The following is a 20,005-nucleotide window of genomic DNA, read 5'->3' as shown; positions in this document are numbered from 1 at the left end:
GCAGCGTGCTGGGAAGTGGATCGGTGCGAGGAATATTTGGATTTTTTTTTTCTCTAGGCTGCTGGTAACCTATATGATTTAACTATTTTACATCATTAGTTACCCAGCACCCTTAAACATAGCAGATAGCCATATATTAGATTGAGGTTAGAGAAGGTGGTGACTGTTTATTTAGGGTGATAAAATGGTCCATCAGCAGTAATCTCCATCGATATGTGCCACCAGGAGATGAAGGATGAGGGGACAAGCCACAATTAATTGCCCTATAGTTTTGTAGGAGAGAGTGGAGCCGGTGCGGACTGAACTTCGATCTCCTCTCCCAGAGCCTATTCATCATCTCTGCATTGTATATGGGGGTCTCTCAGGGGCAGGGGGTGGCAAGGTTTATCTACACGCAATATTCTCCTACCCTTCTCATACCTGCCACGGAAGTTTAATTCATTCATACGTGCAGTCGAAGACAGGGAAAAATCAAACCCTCTTCCGCCCTGCCCGCCTCGCGAAAAGAGAGGGAAATGACCCCAAAGTCGCTCCGCGGGCGGCGCGGCCCCCTCCTCCCCGCCGGGGCGCAGGGCGGCGGCGCGGGGCGGCCGGGCTCTCCCGGGGCCGGGGCAGCCGCGGCCCGGCCCCGTGGTGAGAAGCGAGGGTCTGAGGCGAGGGCAGCAGCCGCCGGCGGGGGAGAGCGCGTCCCCGTGTCCTCCCCGGCGGGGCGGCCGGGCAGCCGCCGAGCATGCGGGGCGCCGGCGGATTTGTCGCCGGGGCAGCGCAGAGAGATGCGCCTCAGCCCGCCCGGGAGGCAGCTGCGGCGCGGGGAGCCCCTGGGGCCTGGGGAGCCGCAGCCCGCACCCACCCGCCCGCCTTTTTGGCTGGGCACCGGGGCCCTCGCGGGCACGCAGGGCCGGCCCCGGTGATTTATGCCGGCGAGTGGGCAATGCCGTGTGAAATGAGGGCCGCTTACGGCGGATACCTGCGTGCTTGCCGTGAGTTACGAGGCGGGGGGTCGGAGGCCACCCTTCTTCAATACCCGGGAACTGCAGGTATCCTGTATAGCTGCACCCTTGAAGCAGATTATTGCCAAGGCGAAGCGTGTTTCTTTCATTTATTGTTTCAGCTGGTTTGCTGGTTTAAACATGATGTTGGACTCTACCTTTACTGACAAAAGCCTTCTCCTCTCAGATTTCCTTTAAAATATGCGCTAGTGGTATTATTTAGGTTGGAAAGTGTTTAGAAGCTATTATATTTTGGGGGCAATGATGAGTCCTTTTTGTTTGGCTTAAGTTTAGTACTTTTAAGTGTACTCACGTGGAGTTACAGTGCTGGCATTACGCTGTGTTCATTTTTATGGAGGCAAATAAATGATAACATATTGCGCTCCTCCCAAAAGAGCCATAGCAAACAGCTCTGCTAGGATATCATTTATTTTTTTTTCCTTGCTTCTTTCTTGCCTAAATCCTCCCATCTATAGCGGGTGAGGGTAGAAAGGGAGAGACTGTGATCTCCTTCCAAAGAATCTGGCTGCCTTTGGGCCTGCGGTGCCGCGCTCCCAGTGACCTTACCTGCTAAGTCTCCTGGTTTTGTCAGGAGACACGCTACCCTGCCTGCAGTTCTCCTTGATTTTTCCATTCTCAACAAATCCCTTAGTCTTCTCACATTTCTTGCATCTTCTCCTGATTTGGGGCTTCGCTGCATCTGTTGCAGTCAGTAGAAGTATTAATTTTTGGTGGTCCTCGGATGAGGCTTGTATTCATCGCATAGCTACTCTTTGAGGCCTAAATAGGAGGGAGGAGATGGTGCGACCCTCCTCGCTGCCGCGTGTGGCAGCCCTCCGGAAAGTTTGGGCTTGCCCCACCACGTCCCTCCTGCGTGGACTTCCCACCCCCCGCTGTAATGGATGCCATCTAGTTTGGAGACCCCAGTAGTGTGATAAACAAGTGCGTCACATCCTACTTCATGGGGTCCACGGAGATGGTCCTGCTGATCGTCCTGTGAGCCCGTGTAATGGGCAAGACGGAGCCTGCTCTTACAAAAAAGTTCTCCCTTTTCCCCCCATCTGATATTAAGGACTTCCCTCCCTTCTCCTCTGAGGCAAAGAAATCCACTACCTATGGTGGCTGTCTTTAAACATACATGTATTTAAATGTATATGCTTAAGTATTTAAACGTATAACACTGTAGAAAGTGTGCCTGGGTGTCCAAGTATCATTAGGTGAAAGTAAGTCACAGAAAGGGAAAGAAGTGCACTAACTCTCTTACTCAAGGCAAGGTAAAATACGTCTAGTAGGGCTTTTACTCCTTATACCACGCATGGGGAAATTTGTTTGGATTCCTAAAAAGCAAATAAAGACTAGCGATAGATCAAGCATGCGGCTAAGAAGAATTTCAGTACTGGTTAGCATTAATGACTCCCTCCCTCTCATCCACAAGCCATAAGCCAAAACAGTTCCAGAAGATGTCCCGTTTTCCAAATTTTCAGCTTTGGCAGGACAAAGGGAAAGGAGCACAGCAGGAGATAAGATACTGCTGCTGCCAAGCATTAAAACATTACCAGTGTTTTCAGAGAGTGGAAAACAGTATCACTGTGTGCGACTTTCTGTAAATGACAGTGGCATGGGCTTCATTTATACCTCTCTTCGATTTCTTAATCTCTTTTCCTTCAAGAGGTAGAAATAAAGTGATGCACCCACACCCGTGTGCATATACTGTTGGGAGAAAGTGAAGAAATCCTTGTCCCGGGCAGGAACGAAAGTGGTGCGCATGAAAAATTGCGCCTAGCTGGTGGCGGGACGCGGGCGATTGACACTGGAATTGCCTGAGCGGAGCCATGAAGATGCCGTGGCATGTTTAATTTCAGTTGCTACTGAGACATGGTGTCTCCAGGAAAGCCATTAATAATCAGGCAGTTGGGAGGAGAGTTACGCATCTAAAAGATGGTCGAGCAGAGTGCAGACAGGTCGCATTCAGGGGCCTGCCTGGGTGCTAATTGAGAGCATGGTTAGACATCCTCTCTTTAAACCCTCAGTTTTCCTGTCAAATGTTTTCTTTCAAACTTGTGCGGTGAGATGCCGGATTTGTTTAAAGTGTACTTGCATGCCAATTTGTTTCTTTTTTCCTATTTGGGATCCTGTCCCGTATGATCTGTGCGTGCCAAACTGCAGCGCAGCCCATGAGCCCTTTGGATGTGCCAAAAACACAGGGTTTCTTGATCGCTGGGTTCGGAGGGGAAAGAAGAGATGTCGCGGTGATGCTTCACTTTCCAAACTAGCTGCGGAAACAACACCAGTAGAAAACCCTCACGATATACTTGCTGTCCGTTCTTTCCCTCATGCTTAGGAATGGCCGGAGGAATAGTTGCTGCAGGATAAGCTTCTCTCCGGACGGGTCGGAAACCTTTTCCTGGGGTCCTGCACATCTCCCTCTCGAGCCACCTCTGATCGACGTGGCCAAGCGAGCGAATCCCCTCCGCAGTTGCGGCTTAGCCCAGCAAAGGGGTCGTTTAGCGGTGGGGGTATATTGCTCGGGGGAGGCTTTAACCATCCTGCCGAAAGGCGCCTTCTTGCCAAAGCAAGCGCTGTCCCCGCTGGGTGCCTTTGTCGGCGGAGCGGCGGCGGTGCCGTGCCGCGGGACTGCGAAGGCTCGGCCCGCTCCCCTGGCCCGGGCGCTGCGGGGGCCTCGGGAGCTGCCGGCGCTGGGAGGGGTCGCCCACCTGAGCAGCGCCCCCCCGGCTCGCCCCCGCGGCGCCTTGCGCTGCTGCTGCGGAGAGGCTGTCGCGGCGCGGGAGAGGTGGTGGCGAGGGACGTGGATGTTTCCTGGAAGGCCCGAAGAAAGGCGTAGTGATTTCTAGGGATATTAGCTTCCACGCGTGGCTTTCAAATATTGGCATATTTCTGAGCTCACTGTTTTCTTGTGGTACGATTTAAGTGAGAATGACAGGTAATAGCGCTTAGAAAGCGTGTCAAAAAATTTGAGAATTTGAGGCCGTATTTTGAACATGCCGTTTTTACTACCCGTGCTGAATAGAGAGGCAGGTTTTCTTTTGAAGGCTCCATAGGAAGGAGGCCCTACATAATAAATTGCATGGAGCTTCTCAATGCATCTGCCTTGGAAAGAGGAAGAGCTGAGTCAGTCCTGCTGAGAATTGGACCTGTGGTTACAGGCCATCTAGCAAGGCTAAATCTGTGGCTTAGACCACTAAGCTCCAGCTTCTATAGTGAAAACTTTGCTTTATTTTTATAAGAATGGGTGTAGGTGATATAAAATTGTTCAGGGAAAGATCTGTGAATTGCTGTGCGAGTGCTACGGTATAGTTATTGTTTCTCCTTTGTTTGTGTTTCTGGAATAGATTATATGAAAACCTTTATTGTGCTACAAAATGTGAAATGTGCAGAAGACAGTAACCTATTTCAATAGATTTATTGTTATATTAACTCAGTATACCTCCAGAGAAATGGGTTTCCTGAGCATGAAACGTATTCCTGGAAGTTGCGCATTCATGGCATGTGCAATAGTGTGTAATGGAAACACTTTTCCAATATTTCCTTTGCTCATAAAAGAAAAATCACAGTTGGATCTTCCCAAAATAGAGAAACATCATCCATTAATAACAGCAGTTAGGGAAATTAACGTTTCTCCACACTGGTCTTTTTCACGGGAGCTGTTCGCAAAGCCAGGCGTGCTGGTTTTGTTCCTAGCCTCAGCCACGTGGAACAGGCAAAGGACGTGTTCCAGCTCCAGGAAAAAAAGCATTTTCAAAGGTGTGCTACAGATGTGGAGTGTTTGCCACATATTTTCAATTTCAAGACTAGATTAGGCTATGAGAAAGCAAGCATACATAAAATGTTCCAATTTGTCGTTCATTAGGTTCTCTTTTATTTATTTTATCTTCTAAATAGACATGCCTGCACACACATGTTAATGCGTAAAGTAGAGTGGATGTTGGTTCAAAGTAAGGATCAAATTAAATCCCATTCCAGTTAAACCCTTGGGCTGAGCTGTGGTAAGCCGAGTGAGGGAGACTTGTAAGAAATTACGAGCGTGATTTAAAATGCCTCATTGAAACACATTACAGAACCCTTCATCACAAGAGCAAGACGGTTTAAATGGGCTTTTTATTAGTCAAAAAATTAATCTTAAAAACTGTGTCACAATAAATGAGTCTTGGCAGGTCTGTGAACACACTGGGCTTACAAAGTGTCCGCAGGGTTTCTGCAGAGCCTTTGGGATTTCTTACGAAGGGCTTTGGTAAGGTTAGGAAAGCTGGCCTAAGCGATGTACAAAAGGGCATGGTGTGTATGGATATAGGGCTGCCATTAAATGACGGGAAAAGCAGAGGAATCTGCGAGATCTTGCCTGGGGTAGCAATCGTGGTGGTAGCTGGCAGCACCATATTCACAGGGCTTTTTCGCCTTTGCCTTGCAGGATGTGACATGTGTGCCGACAACCGCAACGGCGAGTGCCCCATGCACGGGCCCCTCCACTCCCTGCGCCGTCTCGTGGGCACCAGCAGTGCTGCCGCAGCAGGCCCTCCGCCCGAGATCCCCGAGTGGCTCCGCGACCTGCCCCGGGAAGTGTGTCTGTGCACTAGCACGGTGCCTGGCCTGGCCTATGGCATTTGTGCGGCGCAGCGGATCCAGCAGGGCACCTGGATAGGGCCTTTCCAGGGAGTCCTCCTCCTGCCGGAGAAGGTTCAAGCAGGAGCCATCAGGAACACGCAGCATCTCTGGGAAGTAAGTCATCACCTTTCCTTCCTTGTCACGTTTGATTATTTCGAAGTAGACGTCAAGTGTAATTGTATGTAGGAACGACGTGGTTTGATCCCAGTGGAAGAAAAACCCTGATTTGAGTAAAAGCTCACCCTGATTTTGAAGTGTAGTCGATAGCCAGTGCAAGCAAAAACCTTGCCCCACTAAGAGTACCCAGAAAACCAGTGGGCATCTCACAGCTGAACTTGGTTTGCGTAGGAAGAGCAGGTGATTGCAGATGCTGTGATGTGAAACACAGAGGCATTTCCAGAGGAGGCTGTAGGTTGCAACAAAAAAATTCTTCCTATTTTGGTCTGAATAGCAATAGCTCAAGGAGCCATCAGGTCACAGTATGGGCTGTGTCATCTTAATTTGAGTAGAAGACATGGGTTGAAATGGCAAATTGCATCCTGGGACTGTCGCTATGGCTTACAGCCAGTCTGATAAAGATGCTGAAACAAGAGCAGGGGCCAAGTCTCCAGGTCTGCCATTCCCCCAGTGAAAGTGTTAGTGCTTGTTCACAATTTAGTGCAACTCTGGTCATGCACTAGCTATTTGTTCCCTCGCGATGCCTTCAGCGCTGTTGTGTGAAAGCCACTTTTAGCTCTCCCTTTGAGATGGTCTTTTGTATTTGTCACCCTCTTAGAGAGGACAACACTGATGATTGATATGAAGGCATTCAGGGCATGATAGTTTGGCTTATTTCGTGGTGAACACCGGCTGCCGTTTGGCTGAGGAGATCGTAGACCCTCTATTGTACTCCTTTAGCCTTACAGGGACACCCATGGCTATTGCTAGTCATAACAATTTACACTGGTCTCCAGTGAAGCACTGGAGTTTCATGCTTAGGTATAATTTGTACACAAATGCTGACAACAGTGTCTTGTGTTAGTTTGGAAAGAAAAGACAATATATGCTTATTTTGCACGTGGATGTGGTAAGGGCTCAAGTGGCTCAGTACTTCTTATCTACAGGAACGGTCCGTTCCTGCTTTGCCTTGTGCCGGAGGTGTCAGTTCTTGGTTCTGTGAGTCCCCTGGGGCTGCAGCTCCCGCTGGCGGCAAGGGGAGCTCCCGTGGGGAGCCAGCAGGACTCTGCCTGTAGAGCGGCAGATGATGTTTCCGGCTCCGCTCATCTAGACCAAATCGTAATCTTCAGAAAATCAGGGGGCATGCTCGCCGATTAGAAACCTGACCGAAAGTCTGTGAGGATGCCAATAGTGTTCTTGTTGTCTTCAGTGGTACATAGTAACAGGATTTTTGAAAGATATTTGGTGTTACGGAGCCAAGATGTTGTGAATAGCAGTTGTTCACAGAGAGCCTGTGAATGTGCAGGTGATAAGTTCTTTGGCACTGCTGATATCTCTTTTCATCATTTTGCTATTTTTTTGCATAGTACCTGATGTGGGTGCCCTGTTTCCATTAGCAAGAGCTCCTATGCGTTTCCTCTATGCAAACAAATAAAAATAATACATCAAGGGCTTTGTTTTAAAGTATTAACACAGGTGAGTCATTGAGGCAAGAGAGAGAGTTTCACATAAAAGAATAAAAGATCGGTCCCAGAAAACACGTATGTGTACTTAGTAAAATACTGCATAACTTGAAGTCACTGGGGGTTTTGTTGCTGCCTTCAGTGGGGTTGGAATTTCTGTTGTATAGCGTTTATTAATAAATTGGACTTAATTCTTTTTCTACCAAAGCCCACTGATTGTGAAGAGAGAATTTTGGGATATGTTATTAATCAAATATATTTATGAAACACTCTATGATGATGTTGGAGGCTTTATTATCATTTTGAAGAAGGGTTTTGTGGTTTAGACTATATTAATTAACAGAATATTAAATGATAAAATAAGCAAGAGAGATCCTCAGCTTGCAGAAATCATTGAAATTTAGCTAACGTCAATGGAATTAGAGTACTTTGCGGTAGCCTTAAATACTTCATCAATTTTAAAAAAATTTGATTCATTGGATATGAATCAGTTTTGTCCATATTAAATTACAAATATTGATACACTTTTTTTTAAAATGGGCAAGATTTTTTTTAGCCTAATTTCGGTTTAGATTAAAAATCATTTGAAAAGATCAGATGAAAGATTGGTATTATTTATGTACCAATAGAGCAAAAGTACCCACTGCAAAAATGCCCAACAAGTTAGAGCTTAACTGTGGAAAGGAGGAAGAGAAGGGGGGTGGTGATGGTGAGGGAAAGAGCCGAGAGCAAAGAAGCAAAAGATGTAAAGGAAAAATAAGACACAGGACTGATGTATATGCCCAATTCAGGCCACCAACGGGTGTCAGCTGAGTTTTTGTGCGAGTTTGCTCTTTCGTTTGTAACACACAACACAGATTTCCTGTTGGCTAAGAGCAATGTGTGTGTGTGCATGCATGCGCACGCGTATTTTAAGCGAATCATCTTCAAAATAAGAATTACATTGTTTTGGAGAGGAGGTGTTGTGGGTAGCTCACGGTCTCACATTATTTCTGTTAACGCAAAAAATTGTTTGCAAGAATCACATACACTAAGCTTTAGTTAAACATAACGTTTTGGCCATTTCTCATTTATTTGACTTTCTGTTTGGTACATTTTATCTAGCAAAGCACTGATGTTTAATAAAGAACAAATATAGTCAGGAAAGTCATCAGAGAGCGTGTGTCAATTTACAAAGCCGATTTAAGAAAATAAATAAAAACAATAGGAAGTATATGTTTGAATAGTTTGTATTCTTGTAGTCTGTGTGGTATAAGAGGGTGGATTAGAACACTGTAAATATTAAAGGAATGTCTCATCGATGTCCCTTCATAAAACTGCGGCTCTAGTCAATTCTTTCTCACTGATCTTTTCAAGATAGCTGTAAACATAAAAATGTCCACAGACGAGTTATTCAGTGGTAAGTCCTGATGGATCTTATCGAGGAAACTTATCTTTCTTAGTATCATAAATAGATTTCTAATATTTTTTCCCTCAGCATTGCAAAGTTAGGTTGATAGATGTTTATTTTCATGTACAGCTCTTTGTTTTCAGTGTGCACCAAATAAATAGAAGCGCTATTGCAAAGACTTTTAAGCATCGTTACTGGTTTGGCGGCTCTTTTTGTTAGCTTTGTTGTGGGAAACATCAGAAGCATTGCATTTGATGTATCGTTCGACACTGTGGAAATAGGCTTCGGTCTGTCTGCACAAGTGTTCCCACCATGCACTCAGTGTTTGCTTTGTATGTAATCCATATAGCATAATGTACAGCGATTCAGAGTAAATTACATACTGTTCCATTACCTCACAACAGGCCTTGACACCTATGGGTGTTCATGGGAAATCATGGAGTTCTCTAGCAATCAGCCAAGATCATTTTTTATAACTTACAGAAAGATCAGCCCTTCAGAAAGCCAAAAATATTAGTCATTTTTAGTTGTAGTTCTTTTTTTTCCCCTTTGGCCCACTTCTATCCAATCCAGAGTTTGCTTGTATTTTATAAAAATACAATAAACTCTGATTTGTTTAAAACAAAAACAGGACTGGGTGTATTAAGTAAACAGTCTCTTTGGTAATACAGGCATTTGTTCCAACAGTGCTTGATAATATTTCTGATCTTTTTTTTTCGTTTTGAAGTAATGAGAACAATCCTTTTCTAATGTTATTGCAAAGAAAACAGAGACTTTCTCAGCAATTAGGCCTTATTGATGAGAATGAGATAATTTTCCCTTAATGTGTTTTCTAATAAAGAAGTGAAAAGGCCCGCTTGATTCCAACATATATGAAAACATTATCTCAATTATTAATGTGTCCTTATTCCCTGGAGATGAATTAATCTAGTTGCACATGGTTTCCCCTTTCTGTTTAACATCAAAATTTAATAAGAGGAGACTTAAGGAATGTACACGATATAGGCTTAAAATTCTATTAGAACAAAATACAGAAGTTTAAAAGGCGTATACATTTTAGTGGTCGAAGTTTTTCAGGCTCTGAACTTTAAACCGTGAATTCTGGAAACAGCTAAACAGTAATGGTCTTTTTCCCTGCAAATGCAGCTTAGCTGAAGCAAGTTTTCCTGACAGACATATCAAAGGATGGAATCTCGTAGTTTCCTTTTTGTCGTTCTCCTGATAAACAGTTTGCCGTCTTTCATGTTTTTTGCCGGAGATCAAATTGGTTTTTTCTTGGAATAGTCCAAGAATATCAAAGCTGTAATTTCACTTTGTTTTAACTTGATTTAATTTAAAATTCTGCTTTTGCGAAAGAATCGTTTTTTCGTATGTTAGTTTTTTTCAGGGATAATAAAATACCCATATAGCAGGACGTTAATTAACAATTACAAAACACTAAAAATGGTCCTGATTTTGCTCTGAAGCGGACAGAATTAACCGGTGTGCCCATCTTTTTGGTAAAGCGCCGCTTTCCTGGCCGGTTTGTGCTCCGAAGGAAGCCCAAGGCAGCGCTGCGCGGGCCGTGCCGGGGAGCGAGGGCGGGCACGCTGCCGGGCCGCGCCGCGGGTACCGCACGCCGGTGTGCCTGCAGAGCCAGTGCTCACCCCTGCCCCGGGGAGCGCGCCGCAGCTGCGGTGCCAGGCGTGCGCGCAGGTTCTCAGAGCTGCAGTTTTGCACTCGATTCGCTGTTAGAGCGAAGCACGAGGGGATTGAACTATTTGCATGCCATGGTTCTAGTAAAGTGAAAATTATGCTTCTCAGCAATCCATCATCTAGTATTCTAGACTGCTTGTCAGCTCGGTTTCAAGTATGTCATGTTCATGAAATTCAAATAATTTTAGCTTCAAAATAAACCTTTGTTATATTACTGTTGTATCTCAAACTATGCAGAGTCCTGGCTGGTGCCGTTCTGTTGTTGTTTTGTTTTGCCTTTTCTGCGGATTTTGCGTGTGTATAAACCCTGCTTTTATTTTCTATTAAAGGAGCACAAAGATTTTTACTTTTTTGTGGATTTTAAATTCATGTCCTGCCTAGAGGAAATAACACGAACGTTGTGCTCAGTAGCTCGCCGAGCTGAAAGTTCACTAAGATCACATTCAGCACCCCAGCTTCTTTAATTTATGCACCTTAGAAGAAAATTGCGCTAAGCTGCTATAAAGCAGCTTGCTCCCCTTAGTATTTCTGGATCACTTAGTATCACATTTTTCCAGCTAACTTTTGTAAGTTATATATTCCTTACTGAGGAACATCTCAACTTTGATCATAAATGTAAGAGTTAGTTTATATCTGATAATTCTTCTCCTTAGAGCAGCTAAATTAAAACTTGATGTTTCTTTTAGAAATTCTGTGTGTTCGATAAGACTTTTTCATGCCTCTGTCTTTAGTATATTTGTTCCACGTACACAAGGTGTCTACTGTATTCCTGGGCAAATGTAAGCCTGAGAACATGTGTGACAAAAATAATTCAGCATGGGGACTAATCCTCCCCTTACTTAAATGGAGGGAAGTTTGGAATGCATTTTGGTGGGGAGTTGTGTAGGGCCCCAGAATCTCAACCCTGTTACTGAGAACAGAAATTGTGTGTATTGCACAGAGCATACACAGGGGCGCCCAGAATCCTCGGGGGTTTCCCCCCCCCCCCCACTAAATTCCCAGATCTTGCAGTGGCTGCCTGTTTTTCCATGGAGTATAATCTCACTTGGGAGATTCTATTATGTAAAGCACAAAAATGTTGAAATGAAACAAATAAATACCAACACTCATTTCTGTCCTTATTTGACCCCCTGCCTTTCCATGTTGTTCGAAAGTGACTGTATTCCAGTCACCAAAATTCTGGAAGCATTTGAGTGTTTCTTTTTTTATTATTATTATTTGAATTTCTTAGTAAAGGCAGTTTTCACTTTTGGGTAAAATCTAGGTTGTAAGGCTTGAAATTACACTTAATTTATGATACCATTAGCAATGAATTATTTCTATTGACTGTTGATTAAATGTGGGTGAATAAAGGCAGTATTTTAATGACATATATGGATATCCAAAATATATTGCATATCCGATGCCAATAATATATTGGTGATAGATACAATAAACCAAAACTGCAGCACACCCTTCTCAGGGTGGAAAAAACGTTTGGTATTTGGCAAAATTGCCTCAATCACTTCTTTATATCTTTTTTTGTTCCCCCAGATTTCACGTCATCAAGCGTGTAGTGGCTGAAAAATGCAGCCGTTTAAATAACGTAAAAGCTGGCAAATTCAGCATAGCATATACTTTCCGTCTCCACATTTGGCACCTTTTCCAGATAAGTTACAGAATTCCATTATCCAAATTGTTACACATGTGTGACAGAGGTTGACCTTTAGTCATGTCAATCCTTTTTGTGTAGGCCTCAGGCTCCAGCCTAATGGCTCAAAGCCTGATTTACTCACTGTAATAAGGGCAGGAGGTTGAGCAATTGTCAGCTCGCCTGCTCGTACTCGTCTCCGAGCCTGCTTGAAGGCTGTTAACACAAAGCTTTTCAAAGTGAATTTACAACCACCACCACTGACAGAGGCCAATCAGTACACCATAAATGTCAGGTTAGTGAGATTGAGCAGTAAGTAAAGTACTGGCAGCCCACTATTGGCTGAAATCAATTGCTTAAGGTTTAACTGAGAATAGCAATCTATGTATAAGGACATCTGGGGAGCCGGTGTAAGGATGGAGAGCAAGCTGGAGGGCCGGTTAGGTAGCATTACCTACTAGTTATAGCCATGCCAGCGAGCCCTCCGTTCGTTCTGCTGCCGTGTTAATGGTGCCTCCGCATACGTGATTCGTGATCTAAAGGTTGTGTGTTGGACCTGCCTCTTAGTTAAAGAAATAAGGTGGTTTGCTTCTGTGTGGGAAAAGTAAGAAAAAGGGTAAAACAGCGAGCTGACGTACTTGGACGAAGAGGGTTAGGAATATTTTAAAGTATATTGGTTTACTAACGCTCAACGATTTTTTTAGTCTTCGGTTGCAGCGAAGGCTCTTCTGTAAGGAAACTGTGGCTTTTTGCTGTTGTTTTGTAACTGGAAACTATCACAGAATTCACTAATGAGTGATTATGTACCTGGTGGTCTGAATATCCATGAGATGTAGTTACCCGCAAGACTGAATGTTTTTATCATTTTGTGTAGTGACAGCTTGGACAACAATTCATTTGGCTTTGAAAGCATCAGCATTAAAATGTAAGAATCCATTAAAATGCTGTATGCCAGGATTTATAAATTAGGCAATTTCCTTGATTATTGCAATCATTTACACAATTGATTGTCCCAGTGTGGTATAGGCAGATTTCAGCAATGCTCATTGACAAGAGGCACGTCCTCTAATATCTGTGCTCATTGTTCACTGAAAGAAAAGCCACTCTGCTATGAGGTTATTCTCCATCTCAAGGTCAATTATGCATTGAAATAAGTCTACTAATGTAAAAGATCACACATCTTCAAAGGAGAACTACATCAGCTATTTATGCACTGCAATGATAACTGGAAAGGTTTTTTTTTTCCTTTTGTTTGCAATTTGTTTGCTGATGGCCAAGGCATTCATTTGAGTCTGTAGCGCATATTCTCTTCGTGATCCATTATTGAAAGGTAAATAATTTTGGCAAATTGCAGCTGTAAATATTTATTTGATTGAAGATATAAAAGTCAATAATGTGTTTTATTTGTCGCATCTTAAAGGTCTAATTAACTAATAGATATAGTGTATATAGTGTAACTTGATTTGGGTCAATTATTTCTGGAAGACATAATAAAGACATTATGTCACAAAGCAAATACACCCTAGAAATTTTCCTATACTGAAACAAATACAATAAATCCGCAAAGTGCTAGCCATCAACCACAAAACCACAGTGCTTCCTACTTGTGTGAAAATTAGCAATATGCTTGGTGAAAACCTCTTAAGTGCTCTCATCTTAAAATGCAGGTTATTATTGAAGAGTCTTTTTGCAAACTGTAGATGAGGTTCAGTCATAGCTGGCAACCAGCTAATTTGTCAAGCCTCATGCAGATCGTGAGCTTCCAGGACTAATACCTGCAGTTGTGAATCGGCCCTTGCTCAGACGAGATTCCCATCAATGCCACTGGGAACTTTAATGAAGTCTTCAGGCATGAGTGAATAACGCTGCATCACTTTAATCACAATGCTGAAATCATTTTTTTTCCAAGGTAGGTTGACCTTTCTTTCGGAGGCACAGAGCCACCTGCATGTTGGGTGCCTCTGTATGTACAACAGCAGTAGGGAGCAGTCACCTTAAAGATACTCTTGTACAGATGTGTTAATTTGACTTAATGCTAATATTTTACTTTGAAAAAAGGAAGGATTGTATTGCCAGTGACTGTGTAACAGTGCATTGTGTATAACTGGATAAATAGTCACATCAAAGAAATACGTGTTTTGTGTTTGGTGTCTTGTCAAAAATCTGTTGCTCATGAGTTTATTGTTTGTACTACATTGCATATTTGTTGCATGGATTTAGCAAGATGTGCATAAACCATTCCATATTTTAACAGTAACTCAACCTGGTGCTTTTTGTGGAGAGACCTACTGGTGTATAAGCAAGCTAATTTCGTGACCTCAAGGCACTTCCAGAGATGTTTTGCTTTCAGTTATGGAACTACAAAGTAGAGAAAAGTCATTTTATCATGAATCCTGCCCAAACAGAGGCAATCTGAAGGCTCTCTTCTTTATATCATTCACCTGTTACGGAGCCCTGACTTTGGAAATAGAAGAATGTTTAGTGTTTGTTTCAATTTTAAACTAAAAAAAAAAAAAAAATCCCACATTATGTGAAGTGTCATTCATAAAGTACATGAAGTAAGCAAATGGAGAGTTCAAGATTTTTGTCTAGGCTAATGTTCCAGTAGAGTAAAGATCAGTATTTTTAAAAAGGGTGTATATGTTTTGTTTCTACTTTTTGCCTGATGTCATGTCGGCATTCACTATGGAAAGCACAGTATTAGTTTTTGTCATTTTGTCGAAAGAACCTTTATAGCAGTGCAGACGAGCAGATATGATTTCTTAGGCCACCATTTTACAAAGAAAGCTTAACATAGGAGTCCAATTCAAAAAAAAAAAATTGAAGGTTTTTGTAAGGCGCCTGGGCTTCGGACCCCGGTTCTGTTGCTCCAGCAGAAGCAGAGGGTGACAGAGATGTACAGTTACTCACAGATAAATGAGGAGGGCTCAAGTATAATTTTTATTTGCGTGATCAGTTGCTAATAAAGCACATCTTCATTTCCAACAGGAAATGTGCCGTCTTGCTGAACTACTGGTATTTGCCTTGGTTTGTGTTAACTTATTTTATTGTGGCCAGCAAGATTTCAGTGACAGTTAAGGAAGCAAAGTGACAACATTTCTTCACCTCTCGTGCGGAAGACAACAGGAAATGACCACTACGTATTGCAGATAGATTTCAGGATAAAAATTAATGTTACTTCGAGCAGTGATGAGTGATGACTTAACACTGTCTGTGGGGATAATCGGCTAAATTTAAGTTAAGTGGCTGTTTTTACCAGTCTTAAGTTTGGATTCTGAAATGTGTTGCTTTTGAGGTGGTTGTAGGCTCTCTCCAGGTTGTTTGTGACTGCTCTCGGACTTTAGCATGGTATTGGAGAAAATACTTAACTGGCATTAAAAACAAGCAGCCTTTTGTCGTGGATAGATCATAGTCTCTAGCTGAGGCTGATGTGCCTTTCTTACGCTCTTACCAGCACTTCCGTCCAGTGAACACTGCACTTGACGCTATGGGCAGATATCACTGTCCGTTGCGTACGGCTTTAGGTGGTCTAATAGACAACATCTGTTGCTGTAAGGCTTGGCTCTGTAATGCCTGCATGATTTCTGTGTTGCGTTTTTAGAAATGGCCTGTGACAAATGTGACAGCAGGTAAAAGAAGTTGGAGCATCAGTCTCAGAGTGGAGAGCCATGCCGCTCTCGCCGAGGCCCTTTCGGCTCCGCTGCTGGACGGGTGCAATCCTGCTGAGCGAAGCGGCTCCTTCCCGCTCAGCCGTACATCTTGGAAGCATATAAACCAGACAGGGCCGGCTATCACTGAGTGATGCAGCACCGCTGCTGGAATAGCACTGCTGCGTTAAGGCAGGCAGATTCTAGCTATCTACAGGATTTGGGATATTGTGTGGTTCTTCTGAATAGCGTGCTGCAGGGAGATTTTTCTAATTGGCCATATTTTAGCCTGGATCTAACTCTCTGCACACTGTGATGAAATCCTTAATGAATATAGTGACAGGACTAAACACACAGCCGTATTTTTTTTTCCAAAGTACTAAGTACTTGCAGTTAATTCAGTCTGAACTCTGCTGCCTGCATATAAATGACTCACATATTTATTATATGTTCTATAAAATGGGGAATGAGAACTAATGTCCTAAACATGCTTTTAACCCTATCCTAGTAGTTTTATCCTAATCCTAACAGTTTTCCTAAGAGGAATGATTGTTCGTATCTTGACCACGTCTTGTGTTCATGTGCTGAGAGCCAGGTTCAGAATTAGCAGATGACAGTGAAATAACTTCACAAAGCATTTGTCAGCGTGGCTGATGGCGTCAGCAGGCAAGTGGGCTGGCTTCTGAATGGAGATTCAAGCTCGTCCCAAATGGAAATACTGCTTTCTGGTTTTGCTTTATCCTGGCATGGAGTGAAAAGGCAGAAAATTGAGTTCTCTTTCAGAGTAAACATTCTGAAAAGGATTTGACATCTGATGTCAAAATAAAACACTTCATTCTCTTTAATTTCACTCTAATCCAGGACATAGGAAATTTGGAGCAGGAAAAATAGTTGGTTAGGTGCCTCTAGATAGTATCCCTTCAGGAAACTCAGAAAGAAGCACTAACACTTAATCAAAAGACATGCGTTTCTTTTTAACTAATGCAAAATATCATCAAAATACTTATGCAAAAACTGCTAAGTTCCTGCAAAAATGTTTGACTTTGAGCAAAATGTGTTTTTCAAGGCAAAAAGGGGAGGTGACAAAATAGTTTTTGACTGATTCTAACAAAAATGCAAAAAAGAGTTGCAGAGACTTACAAATTCCACTTACTGCTACTGTCACTTTTTGGGGCAGTTGGCAAAGTGTACCGCACCAAGACCTCAGCTGTACTTTCAGCAGTGTTTTCATTTCCAGTTTTCCTTCAGACCATCACCTGTTCTTCATCTCCCTCTTTTTAGGTCCCCGTCCTGGGAATCGCTGAGTACCATACTCTGGCTCTGGTATTTTGCCAGAGGGAGGCACTTACTAATAACCTCGAGGTCCCGTTTCTGGGTTGGGAGCATGACTTTGCACCTGGCTCAACCTCTTGCATTGTTCATGATGCAACACAGTACAGTTTAGTTTGCCAAACCATTCAGCACCTTTGAAAGTTAGGTAAGGGGTTTAGGAAGCTCAGAATTTGGTGCAATTTTATTGCCAGATAATCAAAGGGAAGGTGGCTGTTGAGTCACCTTGGACTCCACACTAATCACCAAGGAAGAAATTTTGGAGAAAATGAACCCCATATTGATGTTTTAAATCTTTGCGTCGATGTTGCATCATCTGAATTTCACTCTTGCTTCTTTTCTGGTCAAACCAGGATCATGTTCTGGTTTCCTCATGCAGTAAGACATGTGGAAGTTGAGGTAGTGTTTTAGGAAGATTAACTTGTTTGCCTGTTTGTGCTGAATGGTGCCTGCTGCATCTCAAGGCTAGGGATTTGGTGGGTTTCTGCCACTGAGCGATCTCCAGCAGAAGCCCTGCGGCCTGGGCTCAGGGGTGTCTCCAGCCCACCGTTGGCTGAAGCGTAGATCCGAGCCTGGGTGGGCTCCGACAGTAATTCTGGCTGAGCAGCTATGTGACCTTGGGGTCTGCCATTCGCAACAAAAGATGGCCGAGGGTCAGGCTGAGGTCTGCAGCCTCCCTTTCCTCCAAAGACTACATTCATCTGCCTCTTTTCTTAACCTTAGTGGGTTTTGTTTATTTAATAAAATGTTAATCTTTATGCCCTAAATTACCCTGAAGTGACGTGTCCTAGAGGCAATAGTGTCCCAGGAGTTTTACCTCATTGCGTGAAGCAGATTTTTCCTTATTTCTGAATTTTGTGTGTAATTTCATTGTTTGCTACCAAGTCAAATCAAATGACACCTTTTCAAGAGTATAGTAACTGTCACGTTGGATCTCTTTAAGGGCTTTGTAAGGTCTTTATCTGCTTAATCCTTCATTCTGAGTTTATATTTCTTCCACATTATTACTTTCCATTTCATCTCTTCTGAAATCTCATGGGTCCATATGTTGTACTTTATGCTGTTCATCCCCTCTCTATGGCCTGCATGTCACAGTGGCTGTATTTACGATCAGAAATAGCCAGCAATACCTCTCAGGAGTCTATCAATCCCAATTTAAATGACAAGGGTAGCCACTAAAGAAGCCGCCGCCTTCTCCTCTCTGAAGTTGAGCACAGCTTCCATACTGCACCCAGCTACAGATCGGTAGGTAATGCAGAAAAGCTGCTGCGCTCTCTGCTGCATTTGACTTTCAAGTTATCGGTTTTAAGGGATGCAAGACATCAAGGTTTTAAGCTCACTGCTGTACCCACGATGCAAGCGGCTGGCTCTAGTGGTAGTTAAGTCAGGACAATTCCGTGTCTTGGCAATAATCTGTGATCAGAGCAAACCTAGTGTAGTTACAGACCGCCAAGGTGTCCATTTAATTTTATTCTTATTGTCTTACATTAAAAATGCTTTTTTGTGGTTCCTGAAAACATGTGCATTTGTCTCCATGGTTTGTACAAAGAGGGCACCCTGGTGCTTACTTTCTACATGGAAGGTGACAATTTATTTGGAGAGTTCACAGTAAGTTTGCTGTTGAGAGCATCCGTTTCTAGTTCTGGCTCTGTCATCCCACATCAGCTGGGGAGGGAAAATGTTTCTCTTTCACAGATGAAGCTGGACTGATTGTATTTTAATGTTTTGATAGTTAGTTTGATGGCTTTATTTAAACGATACCATGGTCAGTTGTTGCAACTCAGTGTTGATTGATTTGGTAAATCTCTACAAGAAGTGATGCTAAGTTATTTTTGTGTAAGAAATACCTCGTAATGAAACATTCATGGATCAGACTGCCACAGATTGAAAGTCTGACTGAATTTCTACCTCCTTCAAACTCTTTGATGGACTCACCTTAAAAATCAGAGCGCTAGATATTTATCTTCCACTTTTCCTCAGCAAATTCATATATCTATGAAGGCAGAAAAAGTGGATCTTTAGATCATAGGGAAAATTGGGGCAAGAAACGGATGCAGGCTGCTAACACAATCTATTTGAAGAAGGTGATGGAGAATAGGATAGCAAGGCAATGTAGTGCCAGTGAGTTGGGAGAAGGAGCAAGGGCGCTCTCAGACCACGTCTCTCTTGTCGAAGATTACTGCCGTTCTTCCTCTCTGTTCTCAGAGATCACAGGTAATTTCCCTGCTGTCACAAGCCAGGCTAGAATCGTCTCTCGAGCGCTACACTGCTGATCTGTCTGTTGGCTAGTTTTTGAGCTGTCGCTATCTGAGGATGAGCCGTGGCTATTCCACAGAAAGGCACAGGCAAAAGGTTAAGAAATGATGGCTTTCCAAGTTAATCATTTTCTCTCTGTGTTCTCATGGTTTTCTGCGCTGGATTTTTCCTACTCTCTGTTGACTCATTTAATTATTTTATCTACTTTTTCTAGTTTATCTAGGTTTGAAGAGTTGCAGGTCCTGCAAAAAGTAGTTTCGTGAATGTTCTTGAACACGCAAAACTTTGCTTAGATATCTTTAAGGGTGTCTTTAGTGTTGCACTTGGAAATATGATAACATTCCAAGGATGGGCTGCGGGCAGGCGCAAGTGGGCACAAGCTTGCTCTGCGTATGGCCTAAGCTGCCCAGACACAAGCCTGCTGTGGCCTGGACGCCCCGAGGGAGTGTGCCTGCTAGCACAGTGCCTGCCCGGGGAAGCTGCATTGTGCCCGGGCAGCTTTTGCTGTCATTAGAGCGAGCTTGGATCTCTGTGTGCCTTCTGACATAGCTATGCCCTGTGCTCACTAGGGAAAATTTCGTGACTATTTAACCAATGCCTTACTAGATTTTTGTGAAAAGTTAAAAGGTAAGATAGGTTTCCACTGACTTTAGCTGCAGGAGATTTATCCTAACATGCTGACAGGGCTTGTAAATTGTTGCATGTCAACCACAAGCAAATGATGCAATTGCAAATACTAGAGCAGGTCTTACGTTGTATGCTTTTGCAAGAGGGCAGTTTTGCACATACATGCAAGCCAAGTCACTGCTGAAATTTGCTAACTCTACTCA

At 43.3% G+C, this 20,005-nt stretch overlaps 1 protein-coding gene across 2 annotated transcripts in view; it reads left to right on the top strand.

Annotated features, from left to right (window-relative positions):
* Nucleotides 1-20,005, top strand: part of LOC112992354 (putative histone-lysine N-methyltransferase PRDM6) — a 79,368-nt gene that overhangs the window by 4,238 nt on the left and 55,125 nt on the right. For both annotated transcript variants that reach the window (XM_064500082.1, XM_026115340.2), the window contains exon 3: nucleotides 5,416-5,723. In XM_064500082.1, coding sequence (XP_064356152.1) covers nucleotides 5,416-5,723 — 308 coding nt within the window. The remainder of the gene's footprint in view (nucleotides 1-5,415; nucleotides 5,724-20,005) is intronic.

This window comes from Dromaius novaehollandiae, chromosome W (assembly GCF_036370855.1).
Source record: "Dromaius novaehollandiae isolate bDroNov1 chromosome W, bDroNov1.hap1, whole genome shotgun sequence".
Classification (NCBI taxonomy): Eukaryota; Metazoa; Chordata; class Aves; order Casuariiformes; family Dromaiidae; genus Dromaius; species Dromaius novaehollandiae.
The sequence above is the reverse complement of the archived record's forward strand: the minus strand, read 5'-3'. Positions and strand labels throughout refer to the sequence as shown.